This window comes from Tamandua tetradactyla, chromosome 10, assembly GCF_023851605.1.
Source record: "Tamandua tetradactyla isolate mTamTet1 chromosome 10, mTamTet1.pri, whole genome shotgun sequence".
Taxonomy (NCBI): Eukaryota; Metazoa; Chordata; class Mammalia; order Pilosa; family Myrmecophagidae; genus Tamandua; species Tamandua tetradactyla.
The window spans coordinates 97,607,937-97,628,215 of record NC_135336.1 but is presented as its reverse complement, the minus strand read 5'-3'; the positions used below and the strand labels follow the sequence as shown (position 1 = coordinate 97,628,215).

General features: G+C 38.2%; 1 protein-coding gene across 1 annotated transcript in view; it reads left to right on the top strand.

Annotated features, from left to right (window-relative positions):
- The window catches only part of DSCAM (DS cell adhesion molecule), a 696,179-nt gene that overhangs the window by 375,528 nt on the left and 300,372 nt on the right, over positions 1–20,279 (top strand). Inside the window, exons 5-7 of the mRNA XM_077118949.1 lie at positions 1,777–2,052; positions 6,904–7,200; positions 7,955–8,230. Of these exons, the coding sequence (XP_076975064.1) occupies positions 1,777–2,052; positions 6,904–7,200; positions 7,955–8,230 (849 nt within the window). The remainder of the gene's footprint in view (positions 1–1,776; positions 2,053–6,903; positions 7,201–7,954; positions 8,231–20,279) is intronic.

The following is a 20,279-nucleotide window of genomic DNA, read 5'->3' as shown; positions in this document are numbered from 1 at the left end:
GGAAATGTCTTCCCACCTCCTCTGTCCCAAATGCAATCTTTAAGTCTCAGACCCTTTTTAAGACTTTCCTCTTTGCATCCAAGTTCTGCCTAGTTTGGACCTCACAGGGTTTCTCAGCAATGCCCCCCTGCCTCAGCCTTGTCCAAATTGTGTCTTAATTGCATCTAAACCAGATATTTGTAATGCCTCTTTACTGACCAATCTCCTGCTCCTCTAATTTGTCCAGAACAGTGTGATCCATTGATTCTCCCTAAAACATGCTTGATTTTGGTACTCACTTACTAAAAAAAAAAAAATCTCAAATGCTTCTTTTAGTTCCCTCTAATTCAATGAGAGCATCTCAAGGCCCTTTGAGAACTTGGCTCCTACTGCTTTTAACAATTTCGTTCACACCATTCATCCTGAGATACCCTATGTTGCTGCCAACCGGAATCAGAAACCTTCTCAGAAGATGGCTGAGCTTCACTTTCTTGCAAGATCGTCTTCCAATTCCTTCCACCCACCCTTGATATTTGAGGACTTCTTCCCATCCATCCTTCTTCCACAACTCCTGTCTCTAGTGGACCTCTGAGTTATTATCATCATTGCTTGGTTATTATCATCATTCTGGTATTTATGTACCTAGCAGGCTATAGGCTCCTTAAAACCAAACACCTCACAGTGTGATCCAAGTCAGGAATAACTGGGGATAAAAACATAGATTTTGCCATTTACCCGTTAAGTGGATTTGATAAGTTACCACAAATGTTAGTGTATTATGCCTCCTTCATCTTCATCTCATCTTGGGTTTAACCAGGTCCTTGACACATAACAGACACACAATAAATGTTTGCTGGATTGAATTAGATTTATTGAATTCAAAATATAAGAAGTCAAGGATGGGAATTTCATCTGAGAAAGCCTCATTTTAAAGATAACTCTACTTTAAAGTCACTGTCTCTAAAAGCCTGTGTTGCTTTTTAAATTTGTTTTTACAGTTGGATATTATTGGTCCTAGTGAAGCCAGAATAGGGGTGTGAGTGAGTATAGGTATGTGTGAGTGTAGACAAGGACAATTCCATCAAAGCTTCACTGGGAAAAGACAAATCCTATTTAAATATTAAAATTTGTATGCCCCGACTACTGACCTGGACTTTGCATTGTTATTGTACGTACATGTGTTTCAGTCTTCCAGGGCTGCTATGACAAATGCCGCACACTGGTTGGCTTAAACAAGAGGAATTCATTCGCTCACAATATGGAAGCTAGAAGTCCAAAATCAAGTTTTCAGGGGCTGTGTCTTTTCCAGAGTCTGTAGCCTACAGAGGTGGCTTCTTCACAGTCTTCGCCTCTGTCACGTGGTAATCTGTCTTCTCCTGTCTCCTCCTGCGGCCTCTGCTTCCATGTCCAAATTTCCTCTGTGTATAGGACTTCTCTAATACCATATTAAATCCTACCCTGTTTCATTTTGGCCTCACTGTTATAGGATTTTTGAAGATCCTATTTACAAATGAGATCTCAACCAGAGGTAGCTCTTCTGGAGGTTAACACTGAACGTGTCTTTGTTGGGAGCATAGTTCAGTCTTTCACCCTGGGTTAATACCACCAACCTCAGTTTTATTCAGTGAGAAAGCAATTCACCAGCAAAATGGTGCATCATAAAATAATACTGAATATAAGAAGTACGCGTACCAGGATGCATTTGCCCTGTGAAAAGTCCAGCGTGTTGTTGGACCTGATAGCTCTACATTTGACGTTTTTAACTTCTTTCTTTTCCCTCTCTTTCCCGATCTCCAGAGCCACTGAAAGCTACCATCAGCCCCAGGAAAGTTAAAAGCAGCGTGGGTAGCCAGGTTTCCTTGTCCTGCAGTGTAACAGGGACTGAGGACCAGGAGCTCTCCTGGTACCGAAATGGTGAAATACTCAACCCTGGAAAAAATGTGAGGATCACAGGGATCAACCACGAGAATCTTATAATGGATCACATGGTCAAAAGTGACGGGGGCGCGTACCAGTGCTTTGTTCGCAAGGACAAGCTGTCTGCTCAAGACTTTGTGCAGGTGGTCCTTGAAGGTCAGTGGGTCTCCTTGTAGGATGTGGCTGGAATAAAGACCACACCCAGAGCGCTCCCGAAATGAGAGCACAGCGTCAAGTGGTGCTGGTTACTTGGAGGTTTAAGGTTTTTGTTTATCTGATGAGCTGACAAGTCAACCCTGTTTTCCAGCTTACCAGGCAAATGAAAGTGCAACTTCTGATAAGAATAAAATTGTATATGTTAGATGTCACATACAGTTTAGAAACAGAAATGCTGCACACTCATGAATTTAAAGCCATATGCCCAGATATAAACTCCGGAAACTTGAAATGTATTGTTGACAATTCATTATCCTCTAGACCAGGGTGTCCCAATAATGCTTGCGTTGTGGGCTGTATTATGCGCTGTAGGGTTTTTAGCAGCATCTCTGGCTTCTACTCACCAGATGCTAATAACATCTACCACCGCCATGGTTACAACAACCAAAAATGTCTCCACACATTGACAAATACATCCAATGAGGGTTAAGCAGCCCCCTGTTGAAAACTGCAGCTTAAGAGGCAAAGTACAGAGGGAAATTTCACTATTGTGCCTGGTGGAGTGAAAAAAAAAGTCACTTGATTGGTACAGTTGTCCATGGTTAAGTATAAATTTTTACAAATTTAGGGAATGGAATTTGTAATGAAATACTTTGAGAGTTTGGTCGCTGACACATGGTTATGTTATACTCATCACCTTTCTTAATTGGCTGCTATAAAGACTTTTATCTTCAAGTTTATCAGTCAACTAGGTACAGAAGCTACCACTGGTAACTTGCAAGCAAGACATATATTTATCCTTAGACATTTGGACTAGCCGTTATCTGTGTGCATGTGTGTTTTGTTGGAAATTATGATTTCATATATAAATTAAATTTGTCAGTTATAGATTGGTTAAAACAATTAAATGACTTTCACATAGCCTCAAGGGGAAAAAAAAGTAAAATCCATTTATATGTGCCATAAAATTACATATGTCTTGACGCGAAGAGGATATACCATTACTTCTTTAACCTTGGCTCGTTTTTAGAAAGAATCAGGTCTAGTAATAAGATTCCTACTTTGATTCAAGCATTCCTTTGCGGATAGTTATGTTGTAAAGCCAAGGTAGAATTAGCCGAATGTATGGTGCTCGGATTAAATGCCTGACACTGTGTTCCACCTAATAATTAAGTACAGAAAGGAATCAATTTGTGCAGAGGAATTTTACTAATGTTGTTAGTAAAAACTAGAGTCCTTGCATTGTCTGAATATTTAGATTCTTTGTAGAAAAAGTAGGGACTGTGTGTCTAGGCATAGTTACCTCAGCAAGCAAAGCACAGATGAAATAATCTATAATGATATCAAGAGAGTTCAGATAGTGACAGCAGGGAAGATTTCAAAGATGCTCAGGTCCTCCTAGGAAAATAGCATCTGCTTTCATCTCCAAAAGAGCCTGTCACTTAAATGAAAAAAAGGGGGCACAGGTGCATGCTAAGCACATTCACAGATTTATTTTTTCCATGTCAGTTTCCATTCAGGATAAGAAGCATCACTGTGTGGTTTTTTTCCCCCCTCTTCTGAGATTTGACAGTGCTAATACAGCAAAAGAAAGCAGAAATGGAATTACAAATACATATCTAGTACCTGCTTTAAAGTGATGCCTAAGTAGTAGCCCCTGACTAGCCTTCCCATATTCCTGCTGAAATAGCTGTAGATTAATATCAAATTATAAAATTCATAATAATATGAACTAGGAATGACTATTGACATAGCTCAGAATCTGGAGGCATGTCCTAAAAGGCTAAAGGGGTTGGACTGGAAATCTAAAGGGCTTAGAAACTAATAATTAAAGGTTTGTGATCAAACCAGGTCAACCAGAAAATAGTTTAATAATAATAACAAAGTCATATATTCCAGTTTTGGAAGTGACGGAATGGTGTTTATCAGACTAACTGGCAAGCAGAAAACAATTATGAACTTTGGGAAAAGCAAAACTGTATGCAGACACTGGAGAAACAGTAAAAGTAGGCAGGGAAGGATTTGACCCTTGAGAGAAGGGAGAGGATAAGATGGTGACCACACTGAAACTGCCTTTCCCTAATGACACGCTCTAGTCCATGTGCTCTGCCGGGGACAAGAAAAGGGCAGAAAGCTGTAGTCTTTTGCAGTTGAGGTGTCAGAGGACAGAGGTCTGGGCTGAGAAATCAGCTGCAAATTGAAGAGGGGGTGAATTCCAGGAAGGAGGGAATAGCAGTAAGGAGTCCTAAAATCTGCAAATAAAGCTTCTTTAAAAACTAGGCTGATGTCTGAACAGCAAAATTGTGGGAGAGAATCCAAGGACCCCAATGGAAAGTAACATTAGAAAAGCTGGAAAGCCAAATAGATGTTTCCTTTATCACTCATTTCAAGGGCGGTAGAGTTTAAAGTATGAATCTCTGAAAGTCAGAGAGCTAATAAACCTTTAGGTTTCCCTGTAAACCTCAGAAGAGTCAACCCATAAGAGAAAAAGGAAAGACTAAGGGATTCACCCTGAAATAGGCAAAGTGGAAACTGTCCCACTCTAAAGAACTATAGAATCAACCCTCTGTAAATTTAATATGATCAGCAGTGATTTTACCTGCTTGGTAGAAAAAAGATCACATTTATTTTACAAAAGGTGACAGAATCCAGAAATTCTGGAATATATGCTTATATTTTAAAAAGTTAAATTTAAAAAATTATATTAAAAATTATATATTAAAAAAATAACAAGACATATACAAAAAAAAAGCCCAAGAAACTGTCACTAAAGGTCAAAAGACAATGTAGGCAGCAGAAAGAGACCCCGAGAGGATTCAGATGCTCAAACAAGCGTCCAAGAACTTTAAAGCTGCTATTTCAAATATGTTTAATAGCTTAAAGGAAAAGTTAGGCATAATGAGTGAACATATGGGAAACAACAGAGAAATGGAAACTGTAAAAATGAAACCAAATACATTGGAAAATTGACTGGTTTAGCCTTAGACTGGAGAGAAAAGAATAAAATATCAGTAAACTTAAAGATGTATTAAAAGAAATTACCCAATCAGAATCAAGAGAGAAAAACTCCTGCAAAGGAAACTGAGCAAAGCCTTAGTACCATATGGGACTTTTTTCAAATGTCCTGATCGACGTGTAATTAGAGGTCTAGCAAAATAGGATAAAGAGAATGGGCAGAAAGTATTTTAGGAAATAATGGCTAAAATTTCCCATATATGGCAAAAACAAAAAGACCATGGATTTACAGGTCTAAGAAATTCAGCAAACCTTAAGCAGAATAAATACAAAGAAAATCATATGCAGGCACATCAGAGTTAAGCTGATGAAAATCGAAGGCAAAATCTTGTTAGCCTGAGGGAGGAAAGATATAACACAAAGGCAAACATCAATACAAATGATGGCTGACTTCCATCAGAAATTTTGGATGCTGGAAGCCAATGTAGCAATGTTGAAAACATTGAAGAGGAAAGAAAAAACTGTCAACCCCAATTTCTATATATAACAAAGTTATTCTTTAAAAATCAAGGCAATATAAAAAATCAAAGCAATGAAAAAATGATGCCAAAAGACCTGCACAGTAAGAAATATTAAATGAAGATTTATAGAAGGGATAAAGAATGCAAGAAATGGTAAATATATAAGGAAATTTGTAACTAAACACTAAAACCTGAATTTTCTCTTTTCATTTATTTAAGCACTATTTGACCAAGTGATTATAAAAGTATAACACTATTATAGAGTTTATAACATGACTGTATGTTTTTAATTTTAAAATTTTAAAAAAACAAAAACCAATCCCTCCAGATGAGTTTTCTTACAAGACTCAGAAATCCTGTTGCCTATTTAGTTATGCCAGTAGCCGAATATGGTGACCTTCATTTGGGCACGTGAGGCTGGGAAGCCTATGGACTTTCTTCTCTCGACTCTCATACATTTCTTCTTTAATATGCACTAATCTCTTTTTTCCATGGAAAAACATATTTCAAAAGCAACAAGCGTATTTTAAAAATAGCATGGGAAATGGTACATATAAATGGCAAAAGATTAGTGGAGTATGAACATTTGATCTTTGTTGAACATATTGGAAGTTCCTGTCACCTGGACAGCCCTGGCTTGTTCCTGTCCTCCTTGGATAATTATTGGTGGTGCCCATTTCACTCTCAGTAGGTTCCTGGTTTGGATGATAAATTTTATGGCCATGCTACTTAACATACTTGTGAAGATATTTAGAACAGGCTGGAAGGGTCATCATTTGTTTTGCTTTTATCCTAAGCTCAGAGACTTCATGGAAATCAGGCACTTACCTGTTGTCACCAAAACAGTAAAAGATTATTTCTTATATGAAAATGATGATGAGATGAGCAGTCTCTCAGCTCTTTACTTTATCCCAGTAGTGGCAGGTTGGGGATGTAGTGGTTTTCCTTTGTGTTTACCGTGTTGGGTGCAGACAGACCTGTTCATGTTGTGGACTTTTTTTTTTTTTTCTTATTTTTTTAAAATTTATCTCATTTTTTGTTTTTTTCCTATTTATTTATTTATTTTTGTTGGTGTTGTGGACTTCTTAGGAGCTGGCATGGACAGGAACATGGGGGATTGCATCATGGTTCCCCTTATTATGACAATCAGGACATGTATGTGATTTGTTACAGCCTGCCAATACCAATACTCCACCTGTCCATTTTGAAAATAGTGCAATCTTGTTATTCTCCAGGGACTTAGCATCACCAAGAAACCAGACTTTTTTTTTTTTTGAATAGTGATATTCTGTTGCCTGATCATTAAATAAGTATACTTGGAAGTTGTTCCGTGATTTATATGTGCCACTTCCTTCCCTGATTTGTCTTCCTGCAGATGGGACTCCCAAAATCATTTCTGCCTTTAGTGAAAAAGTGGTGAGCCCAGCAGAGCCGGTTTCCCTCATGTGCAACGTGAAAGGGACGCCGCTGCCCACGATTACGTGGACTCTGGACGACGACCCCATTCTCAAGGGCGCCGGCCACCGCCTCAGCCAGATGATCACGTCGGAGGGCAACGTGGTCAGCTATCTCAACATCTCCAGCTCGCAGGTCCGCGACGGGGGCGTCTACCGCTGCACAGCCAACAATTCCGCGGGAGTCGTCCTGTACCAGGCTCGAATAAACGTAAGAGGTGCTTGTCAAATCAGCTCCTCGAAAACACACACATGGCCCACCCCAGCGGAGAAGAAGGCCTCGCATGCACCGAGCCGAGTCCTGGAATGCCAAAACGGGCGAACCGATGCTTCCCATTTCCCACCCTTTCCTTCCTACTCAGGAATGGCACTGATTGGGTTAATGTTGGAAATGGCATTTTGGCTTCTTTAGTCAGCTTGTTGGCTTTTTTTTTTTTTTAACTCTTAGACTTGTCCACTTGAGATTTCCTTTCCTGGTTTATGCTCTGCATGCTCCCTCCTTTCTAACCTTGTCTTCTGTTTTATTATATTCATTGTAAACCCTCATGCACATGGTATTTTTAACTTACATTCACAGTGCAGCGTGGCATACCCTCCACCTCCGTGATAAATCTTACAGAGAGAGATAAACCACTGATGGACTGCTCCCAGCGTCTCCATGTAAAGAGCATGATTGTCCAGGGTAGACAAGTTGCTTTATATTGAGTTGCCTTTTATCCTATAATTCAAAATGTTTTAATTCAAAACCTTGATAAGGTGTTTTGCCCTCCCGCAATTCATCTAAAAGTCATCTAACTTTTAAAAAATCTGAGTAGAAAATGGCAAATGCAGAAGGAAAAAAAAATTTCAATTGAGAACACGTGCTTCCGTGAAAATGATCTGCATTTTTCAACTCCAGGATAAGCGTACCCATTTTCCCACATGGAATGTACCCTTAAATTATTTTTCAAGAGTGTCTCTGTGTCCCTCCAGGGCCTGCGAGCATTCGACCAATGAAAAACATCACAGCAATAGCGGGTCGAGATACGTACATTCACTGCCGCGTGATTGGCTACCCGTATTACTCCATCAAGTGGTACAAGAACTCTAACCTGCTTCCCTTCAACCACCGCCAAGTGGCATTCGAGAACAACGGAACTCTAAAACTCTCGGATGTGCAGAAGGAGGTGGACGAGGGGGAATACACTTGCAACGTGCTGGTCCAACCGCAGCTGTCCACCAGCCAGAGTGTCCACGTGAAGGTGAAAGGTAAAGGCTGCTTTCCTGCCGGTTCCCACACCGCTCCACACTGCCTAGCCCTGCCTCCACCAGGCCGAATGGTGGGAGTGGTGTAAAACCAGGAAGCTGCAGGCTTGCAGTAGGATGGTTGCAAGGACCGGAGAAGGAGGGTACAGTATATGCTCTGTTCCCTTTGCTGCCAGATTCCCGTAAGGCCAGTGGTTGGCATAACTTCCTTTTCATGTTGATTTTTAGCTTCATTTTCCAGAGGGATAATTAGCTTGTCAGATTATAAAGTTGCACAGGATTCCAGTGGTCTGCTTCAAACTTTTTTCCCACAAACTCTATTAGTTTTGTTTTTTAAAAAAATCCAGGTGTGCTCAAAAATAACATATTATATTATGCATTTTGCATTGTTATATATTAGATATTTGATGTAACTGTACATAAATAATTTTGAATTTGTTTTTTAAAAAACCCACGTCTTAAGAATTTTCTCAAATCATTAGAAATTTTTGGTACCCCAGACTGTGACAAACTGCATATCTCACCTTGTGGTTGTATTTATTTCTTCAGCCATCCTTTATGGAATACCTACTCCATGCCAGGCCCACCTATCCTGGGCTCCAAAGAATACAGTGGTGAAGAAAATTTTTAAAAGGCCTTTCCCTCATGGCATTCTCATTCCAATCAGAAAGACAAATGATAAATAAAACAAGGGAATAAACCATAAATATCCTATAGTATCAATCATGTATGGAGAATAATTTAAAAATTATTATAAAATTATTATAAAATAAGCATGGCAATATTTTAAAGTTTGGTTCCAGTCAAGAATTGGAAGCTCTATCAGAATTTTTTGTACTCCTCTATATTAAAATTCATTGATCTATCATTGCCATTTAATGAATGTTTTATCCATGCATGATTTTGAAACCTGATACACTGATCATTTGAAAAGTATTGGTTCACTGAGTTATATAGATCTTCCAAATGTTGACCCATTTTTGTTATATAATATCAAACAAATCACATTTTTTAATGTCAGCCTTGATCTCTTTGATCTCATCATCAGATAATCTTGGGAAGTATTGGGAAGCTGTCAAGCTCATGGTAGCAAATACAAGTTTTCCAAAATTCTATTTTTTGCTTGAAAGCTTGGATATTGTCATTGGCAACACACACTGTCAGTTGCTGTCCTAAGAGTGACAGCCTGATTTATTTCTCTTTCATGAAAGTATATGCCAAACATGTGAGTCTGAAAATCTATAGCTTGTAAGTAGCCATTATTTCAAGTGAGTGTGGAATTTCATGGAAAAAAATGGCTATTTCAGCTTGCAACTCAAGTAAGTACAGAAGTACATTTCTTTGTGACAGCTGTAATGCTCAGTATGCAGTAGAAGTGCTTTTTGTGGTGTGTTCTTCCAGTTTTGTTACTAAGAATGTAGGATATTAAAAATGCGTGAGCTCAAGGTTTGAGATTAAATGAAATTAGTATTTTCATTGCTTCACCAAGAATATGCTTCGATGGAACTGGCCATTTGTTTATTTGTTTACTTGTGAGTGAGTGATGGTAAATAGTGCAATGACTACTAGAAAATTTCAGTGCAACTGCCATGATTTGTGCTAAGACCCTAACGGTTTTACTCACCATTGATTTTATACCACCACTGTAAATGTCAATACAGTGAGAACAGCAAAACAACTTAATATTACAATGAAAACAGTTTTTTCCTTTCAGACTCCCTGAAGTAGTATCAGGGATTCCCAGGGATCTGGGAAGTACATTTTGGAAACCCCTGATCCAGCTCTAAATATTTGGTCGATTTCCAGAGTTTAACCATTATGAGCAATGAGTCAGTGAACCTCATTATGTATTGGCCTTTGTCTGCAAATTTCCTTCAAGCAAAAGTATCAGAAGTGTAAATTTTGGAAACATGGGTATGAATATTTTAATATCATTTTTTAGAAGAATTAGATTGGAACAAAAGCTGTTTGAATCATTAACTTTTATTCCTAAAATCATGTTTTAATCTTGATCCTTTTGATTTTAAGTGACAGAAACTAACTCGAACTAGCTTATACCCAAAAGGAGAATTTATTGACTCTTATAACCAATATATCTAAGATTTTAGGAAGTAATTGAAGCTAATAGTTTAGTTTTTGTTCTTTTACTATATATATAATATATAAGCTTTCAGCTCCTTTGTAAGGACTTCCAAATAAAAGAAGAAAATATTATGTTACATGATATTTCATTGTAGCTACTTATAACTTTATCTCTCTCTCTCTCTCTCTCTATATATATATATATATATTTTTTGGCCTGGGCAGGCACTGGGAATTGAACCCAGGTCTCTGGCATTGCAGGCGAGGATTCTACCACTGAGCCACTGTCACAGTGCCCTAGCTCTATATCTTTACCTTAGAGATTTGTTAGAGGTTTATCATTTTTAAGTCAAATGATTGAAACATGGTCTTATTTTTTAAGAACTTACAGAATTCAAGGGCCAACATTAAACTTCTTCCAAGTTGATAAACAAATACTCTCTGGCCATGAATTAACACGCTTCGTGTTTAATCTCTTTTTTCTGGATGAAATTATACTCATTTCAAGTGAAAGGTTTTTCTTAAACTGACAGAAAAAATAATCTCTATAAATAACCAAAAATGTATGTTAGATATAATAATTGCACATATTTGTTTAATATTATGAAGTTTACAGAGTGCTTTGAGGTCTATCTGAACTTTTTCATTAAAACAAGCAGATGAGATGGGTATGGCTGTTACTCACATTTGAGACAATTGAAACTCCGAGATAATAGGTAAATTTTCCAATACCAGGACCTTAGTACATGGCACAGATAAGGGTCTTCTAATTCCAAAACCTGCATTTTCACCAAAGTACAGTAGTGTTAAAGGGGAATTATCCTCTTGATTTTTAATTGTAAAATTCAAGGTTAGGTTCTTATGATATGAGAAAAAATGAGTCTTAACCTAAGTCTGGAACGCTTGTTTGACTTCTGACCTTCACAGACACTTGGGCTGCAATCCTTTTGTGGCAGAGGTTTTCACCTTTGTGCTATGGGGTAAGGCCTAGTTTGGGGGCCAGGTAGATTCTCCACAATCCAGCATTCTGAGACCATTTAAAATAGTGATTGTTGTTCAAACCACCAAAAGTGCCTTTGCAAAAATTGCCCTTAACATCGTCAGCTTATTATTTGAAGGAGCATCATGTGTCTTTTTTTTTTCATGGAATGACTTGTATAAACATTCTAGAGATTAAATTCTGTGGAATAAAAAAAAAAAAAAAAGAAGTAGAGTGCTATGTTAAACCCCACAAACTTGCTTTGGCTTTATAACAGAAATTTATGGGCTCATGGTTTTGAGGCTAGAAGAATTCCAAAATCAAGTTTTCAGCACATCTCCCCAAAGACTACCATTCTAACAGCAGTAGTAGAATAACGGGTCAAGATATGCATTACTCCATCAAGTGGTTCAAGAACTCTAACCTGCATCTGGTGCTGACTGCCGACAATCCTTGGAATTCCTTGGTTTGCATCCCTACCTCTGATCACATGGCAATGTCCTCTCCTCTCTTACTTCTGGGGCTTCTGGATTCTCTTTATAAAGCCCCCTGTAATATGGATTGAGACCTTTTCTGATTCAGCTGGGTCACACCTTAACTAAAAATAGCACCTCAAGAGGTCCTATTTATAATGGGCTCACACCCTCAGGAATGCAGATTAAGATTGAACATGTCTGTACTGGAGGACACAAGTCAACCCAACAGGTAAGGCCAGGGATGGGAGAAGAGAAATGGTTGGTGGTGAGTGGGGCAGTAGTTGCGCCAGTGTTCAGGATGGACAGGAAGGCTTCTTTGAGAAGGTGAAATTTGATCAAAGTTGTGGAGAGGTGAAAAGTAGCCTGATATCTGGAGGAAGAACAGTCCACAAGGGCAACAGGCAAAGCAGCAGCAAGGCACCAGACAAGCTTGAGGGACAGGTGAGAGGCAAGCAGAGTGACCAGGGGAAGGAAATGGGGGGTGAATTCAATAGTAGCCGGGCCATTTCTCAGGGCCCTGGTGGACCTGGTAGACCAGGACTGGGTTGGAAGTACTCGGGTTTTTCCTCTGAATGAGATGGGGGATTATGGCATGCTTTTCAAGTGGTGAAGTGGCAGGTGTGACTTGGGTTTTCAAAGGACATTCCTGACTGTTGGGCTGATGAGAGGCTAAGTGGGAAGAAGAGCAAGTAGAGGGATCTGCTAGAAAGCTAATCCAGGTGTGATGGGGGCTTGGACCAGGGGGTTAGCAGTAGAGGTACTGAGTAGAGTATATCCATTGTGGATGTATTTTCAAGGTGTTTTCAGTAAGATCCCCTGAAGGACTGGATGTAGATGAGAGAAATAAAGACATCAAGGGCAGGCCCAAGATTCTGATCTGAGCAATTGGAAGAATAGCCCTTCCATTAGCTGAGTCAGGAAGGAAAGCAGTGGAGCAGTTTGAGGAGGAAATCAGGAGTCTCATTTTTGATATGTTGAGGCTGAAATGCATTAGGAAAACAGTTTCTATACTAAGTAGGAAGTTGGATAAGTGAAAGTGGCATTCAGGAATCTGGACTGGAGCGTTGGAGTCCTCATCATATGAACTGTGAGCCACGGGCATGGATGTGGGACCCAGGGACTTTGTGAGTCCCCCCTATAGGTTTTAACTCATGTAGACAGAAGTAGCAATCCCTTCTTCAGAGTCATTCTAAACCCTGTTCACTAAATACCTGAGGATCAAGTCTGACAAAAATTCATACAAGGCCTGGTTGAAATCTAAATTCTATTTGTAAATTTCTAGTTTTGCACAAATCACTGTATTGGCCATGATCCTACTGGATACAACATGCGGGAACCCAAATCAACCTATAAACAATAGCAAGTGTTGAGTTGAGGGTTCTGGGCAGATGGTCCTCAGCCTAGAGCTATGAAATGGGGGGTGGGGGGGGAGCGAGTATAGGCCCAGGGGAGTGTAGGCTGGATCTAGAGATTTGGTTACCATCTGGACATTCTCTCTTGCTCTCTTCTGTGCACATTGTTCCTGGATATCTCTAGAATCACATGCCCACACCCTACAACCAGAAAAGGAAAGCACTCTTCCCTTAAAACTCCACTTAGAAAAATCCCAGATAAGACTCTGGTTGTGTGTAGGCCACGAGCTCATTTCTGGACCAGTCAGATGGTCAGAGGGATGAGGTGCTCATGTAAGCAGCTTGCCTCTACCCTGCATCCCCGAGGCAGGGAGAAAATTCAGCGATCTGCAGGGATGAATGCAAACAACTGACCACAAGTGATAGTGAATTAAAGCGTGAGTGAGCAGAGCTGATAGCGACTCCAGAATGCCTCTTCATTTCATTCATTAGAATGTGCTCAGTAAAGAAAAGCCCAGAGTGATGTAAAAAGTTATCAATACCCCAGAAGAGAAATTACATCCAATTGCAAAGAAGTCTCCCTAAAAGAAACAAAACCCCAAGATAAGGAACCATATTAGGAAATGGAAGCCAAGCAAAGGCCATTGATGTGGGGAGTTGGGGGGAGGAGCAGCAAGGAAGAGAAAAGGGGCATCAAGTGAGGCAATCAAATCTTGGAGGCAAAAAAAAACACCAAGAAGTCCTCCAGTTGCAGCATGTTCTTGAATCTAAAGTGATCTCAGCCAAACGTACAGAACAGGGCCATGCCTGGCCGTCTCTAATAACTACTTGCCATGCCTGGCCGTCTCTAATAACTACTTGCTGGGTAGCCGATAAGGTCAAATCCATGGACCGACAATATGAGTGCATCAGCCACTAACAAAAATTTAATAGCATGTTTGCCAAAAAGTTGGAACTACAGAACTTGTACAAAAAAATACATGTTCAGTTATTACTCATTAAATGTGAATTATTTGTGCATGTGTCTAGACAGAGGGGTTAGTGTGTATACTTCCTGTATCTATCAAAACATGTTTTCTGTTTGAAGGAGCATTTGCTAAAATAAAAGGGAATTTTTGATCATCAATACTGAAGGGTATCCCACACTATCTGTACCTATTATCATATTTTCTATGTAGACAAATGAAACTTTAGATACTAAATTCAAAGCTACAGGCTAGGTGAGTAGGATAACCATACTTAAGCCTGCATAAGACTTCCTTGATGAAAAATAATAAATTCTGGATCCCTATGTGCGAGCAAACGGTTTTTTTTCCTAAGCTATGTTCCCATGCATTGTACTCTAACGAAGGTAACTACAGTGATTTGGTTTAAATACCACTTACATTTCTTGTTTAAGATGACTTCTAACTTTGAATGTGCAGTAGCAGTCATATGGAATTAACAAATTTAGTCTTTACTCCGATGTTAGAAAGATCCTAAACAAATTGACTTCCAAACATTCAAATTCAAATTTTAAAATATTTTGAAAAGAAATATACAATTTAAATAACACTCCAGTGGCTGCTATTGTAGTCCATGAAAGCTTTTTTTTTATTTATTTGATATAAAGCTTTTTTATTTTTCAAAAATTTGTTAATAGAGAAGTTGTTGGTTTATAGAACAATCATACATAAAATATGGGATTCCAATATATGGCCCCACCGCCAACGCTTGCATTGGTGTGGAAAATTTGTTACACTTGATAACACCTTTTTTGTAATTCTACTATTTTTTTTTTTTTTGCATGGGCAGGCACCGGGAATTGAACCCGGGTCTCCGGCATGGCAGGCTAGAACTCTGCCTGCTGAGCCACTGTGGCCCACCCTCTACTATTTTTTAACAGTAGTTACATTTGTTACAATTGATGAAAGATTATTAAAGTAATACTATAACTATAGTCCATAGTTTATGTGGGGGCATTTTCCTCCATGTTCCTGATATTATTATTATTATTCCCAAAAATACTCTGGAATATATCTGTACATTAACCTGTACAGAATAACAAGATCTCATTCCCTCGTCTATTCCATGTAATTAGGTTGTTTGAATACACTGACCAGAAAGGTTGAATTAGAGAGTGTGCTACAGAAATTTTAAATTTTGGACAAAATGAACATCTCTTTCTTTGGTCTCACACAGAAGTTGCAGTTTTAAAATGCAGACGATATCATCTTTTACCCTGTGTTCTGATTTGCCTTAGTCCTAACCTGATGCACTTCGTTCATATCACTAATTGTAGTCCGGTCTCTTTTTCACCTTCTTTAACAGTCACTGTATGGAGTAATGCTGACTTTCAGAACTGCAGAATTCTAACTCTGAATCTCAGGTGTCACACAGATACCTACAGTTCTGGGGAACCGCCAGGTTATGCACAAAGAGCACAGCATCTCAGAATTTAGAAACAACTGTTAAAACTCTAGAATAAACGTGACTTCTGTAAGAGTTTACAGAACCTTTACAATAAGGCTTCTTGAACATTCTGTTCTCCTTAATCATTAATTGCCCAACCCCTGTCCACTTTCTGTCTCCTGATAACCTATACTCTCAAATTCAATTCTCAGAGTTTGCTCATTATAGTTAATTTATATTAGTAAGACCATACAATATTTGTCCTTTTGCTTTTGGCTTATTTCATTCAACATGATGTCCTGAAATTTCATTTACCTGGTTGCATGCCTCACAACTTCATTCATTTCTACAACAGCACTCTATTCTGTTGTATGCATATACCACGATTCACCCTTCTGTTCATCTGCTGATGTACCTTTAGGCCACCACCATCCATTGGCAGTCGGGAATAATGCAGTCTTAAACACCAGTGTGAAAATGTCTGTTTGTATCCCTGCTTTTGGTTCTTCCAAGCATAAACCTAATGACTGGCTTGCAGGTTCATATGACAACCCTAAACTTCGCCTCCTCTGCAGCCACCCCACTGCCCTCCAGAGGGGCTGCACCATTCTACTTCCCTGCCAACACTGCATAGGTATTTATCTCTCGCCACATCTTCTTCAACACTTCCATCTTTCTGCTTATTTTTTAAATGATTTTATTCACACATCGTACAATCCATTCTAAGTCATCCTAAGTCCATTTCCCTAATCAGTGGCTCCTGGTATAATCACATAGTTATGCATTCAACATCACAATCTATATGTGAATATTTCCATTTCTACTGCAGAGAAAAAAAATAACAACAAAAAATTCCATACTCCTCCCACGTATCCCCTTCTTTTTTGACATTTAGCTTTGGTATATTGACTTTGTTACATTTAATGAAATAATATCACAATATTACTGTTTATTTGTTGTTACAATGTTACTGTTAATTATAGACCCTAGTTTGATTAATTGTATTTTTTCTTTATACCATATATACCATCCCATTTTTAAAACCTTGCAATGGTAACATTCATTTACATTCCCTCATGTAATAACTTTTCTATATTTGTATATTTAATCACCATCATTGCCCACTCTAGGTTTCACTAAGTTATACAATCCCAGTTTTTATGCTCTCTCTTTCCTTCTGATGTCATACAAGCCCCCAGCCTTCCTCTTTCAACCATACTCAGACTCAGCTTTGTTCATTATATTTACAATATTGTGCTACCCTCACTCAGCATTGTACCTTCCATTTCTGAATCTTTACGATCCTATTAAACATTCTGTACTTCCTCAGCTTGGTAAGCCCAATATCTACCCTCTTTCTATCTCCTGATAGATAACCTGTGTTCTCAACTTTAACTCTCAGAGTTTGCTCTTTTATAGTTAGTTAGGATAATTACTGTGAGACCTTACAGTAATTATCCTTTTGTTTCTGGCTTATTTTGATCAACAGAATGTACTAAAGTTTCATCCACATCGTTGCATGCATCATTACTTTATTCCATCTCACAGTTATGTGATATTCCATTGTATGTATATACCACAGTTTATCTATGCATCAGTTGATGGACATTTGGGCTGCTATTGCCTATTGGTGTGCAAATGTCTGTTCATGTCCCAGCTTTCAGTTCTTCTGAGTATATACCTAGTGATAGATTGCTGGACCATATGGCAAATGTGTACTTAATATTCCTGAGGAACACCGAACTGCCTTTCAAAGAGGCTATACTATTCTACATTCCCACCAACAGTGAATGAGTGTACCTGTTTCTCCATATCCTTTCCAGCACTTGTCATTTTCTGTTTTCTTTTGTTTTTTATAATGGCCTTTCTAGAGGTGTGAGAAGATATCTCTTTGTGGTTTTTATGTGCATTTCCCTCATAGCTAGTGAACTTGAGCATCTTTTCAAATGCTTTTTAGCCACCTGTATTTCAGGAAAAATGAAATCCATGTCCTTTGGGAAAATATCTACCCATGTCCTTTGCCCATTTTTCAATTAGGTTCTTTGACTTTTTGTTGTTGAGTTGTAGGATCTCTTTATACATTCTTGATATTAAACTCCTGTCTGATATGTGGTTTCCAAACATTGGTGCCCATTGATTAGGCTGCCTTTTTACTTTCCTGACAAAGTCCTTTGATGTGCAAAAATATTCAGTTTTGAGGAGGTCCCATCTATCTGTTTCTTCTTTTATTTCTTGTGCTTTGCGTGTAAGGTCTAGGAAACCACCTTCCATGACAAGATCTTTAAGATATTTCCCTACATTTTCTTCTAAAAGTTTTATGGTATTAACTCTAATGTTAAAGTCTTTGATCCATTTTGAGTTAATTTTTGTATAAGGTGTGAGATAGGGGGCCTTTTTCAATCTTTTGCATATTGATATCCAATTCTCCAAGAACCATTTGTTGAAGAGGCCACTCTGTTCCAGTTTTGTGGAACAGCCTTATCAGAAATCAGTTGTCCATAGGTGAAAAGGTCTACTTGTGAACATTCAGTGTGATTCCATTGGTCAATGTACCAATCTTTATGCCAGTATCATGCTGTTTTGACCATTATAGATTTGTAATATGTTAAAGTCAGGTAGTGTGAGACATACCACTTCATTTTTCTTTCTCAAGCTATTTTTAGCTATTTGGGCACCCTGCACTTCCAAATAAATTTGACTATTGGATTTTCTATTTAGGCAAGGTAAATTGTTGGGATTTTAGTTGGTATTGCATTGAATCTATAAATCAATTTGGATAGAATTGGCATCTTAACTATATTTAATCTTCTAATATATGAACACAGTATGTCCTTCCTTTTATTTAGGTCTTCCTTGATTTCTTAACAATGTTTTGTAGTTTTCTGTTGTCTTCTATGTCCTTGGTTGAATTTACTCCTAAATATTTTTTCATTTGGTTGCTATTATAAATGGATTTTTGTCTTGATTTCCTCCTCAGATTGCTCATTACTAGTGTATTAGAAACTACTGATTTCTGCATATTGATCTTGTATCCTCCAACTTTGCCCTGCTTGTTTATTAGCTCTAGTAACTTTGCTGTAGATTTTTAGGGGATTTTTACGTATTTGATCATGTTATCTGCAAACAGTGAAAGTGTTACTTCTTCCTTTCCAATTTGGATGCCTTTTATTTCTTTTTCTTGCCTAATTGCTCTAGCTAGAACTTCCCTTACAGTGGTGAACAACCATGGTAACAGTGAGCATCTTTTTCTTGTTCCTGATCTTAGGGGGAAAGCTTTCAACCTTTCCCCACTGAGGATGAGTTAGCTTGGGCTTTTCATATATTTCCTTTATCATGTTGAAGTAGTTTCTTCTATTCCTATCCTTTGAAGTGTTTTTATCAAGCAAGGATGAATTTTGGTCAAATGCCTTTTCTGCATTAATTGAGATGATCATGTGGTTTTTCCTCTTTGATTTATTGATGTGGTGTATTAATTGATTTTCTTGTGTTGAACCTGCCTTGAATACTTGGAATAAGATCCACATGGTCATGGTGTGTAATTCTTTTAATGTGCCTCTGAATTCAATTTTCAAGTATTTTGTGGAGGATTTTTGCATAGTCATTAAAGAGATTGGTCTGTAATTTTCTTTTCTTTTAGTATCTTTGTCTGGCTTTGATATTAGAGTAATGGTGGCTTCATAGAATGTGTTAGGTAGCTTTCCCTCCTCTTCAATGTTTTTTGAAGAGCTTGAGAAGGCTTGGTACTAATTCTTTCTTGAATATTTGGTAGAATTCACATGGTAAGTCATCTGGTCCTGGACTTTTCTTTTGGGAAAGGTTTTTGATGACTGATTCAATCTCTTTACTTGTGATTGGTTTGTTGAGATCTTCTGTTTCTTCTCAAGTCAGTGTTGGGCATTCATGCTTTCTAGGAAGTTATCCATTTTGTCTGATACCAAGTTTGTTATCATGTAGTTGCTCATGGTATTCTCTCTTTATCTCCTTTATTTCTGTAGGATTGGTAGTTATGTCCCTCTCTTATTTATGTTTTTATTTATTTGTATCCTCTCTCTTTTTTTCTTTGCCAGCCTAGCTAAGGGTCCATCAATTTTATTGGTTTTCTCAAAGAACCAATTTCTGGTTTTGTTGATTCTCTGTATTGTTTTCATGTGCTCAGTTTCATTTATTTCTACTCTAATCTTTGTCATTTCTTTCCTTCTGTTTTTTTTTTTTTTTTTTTTGAGGGGGCGATTAGTTTTCTGTCCTTTCTAAGTTCCTCCAGGTGAAAAGTTAAGTCATCGACTTTTGCTATTCCTTCTTCTTTAATATAGATGTTTAGGGCAGTTAATTTCCCTTTCAACATTGCCTTTGCTGCATCCCATAAGTTTTAATATGTTTTATTCTCATTTTCATTTGCCTTGAGACATTTACTGATTTCTCATCATTTCTTCCTTGACCCACTGGTTGTTTAAGAGTATGTTGTTTAGCCTCCATATATTTGTGAATTTTCTGGGCCCCTTCCTCAGTTATTCTCTTTGCTCCTTTCCCGTTCTCTTCTCCTTCTGGGACACTCATAATGCATATATTCATGTGCTTCATGTTATCATTCAATTCCCTGAGACCCTGTCATATTTTTCCATACTTTTCCCTAGCTGTTCTTTTGTGTGATTTCAGATGTCCTGTCCTGTAGTTCACTAATCCTTCATTCTGCCCCTTCAAATCTGCTGTTGCAGGACTCCATTGTGTTTTCATCTCTTCTTTTATGCCTTTCATTCCCATAAGTCCTGCCATTT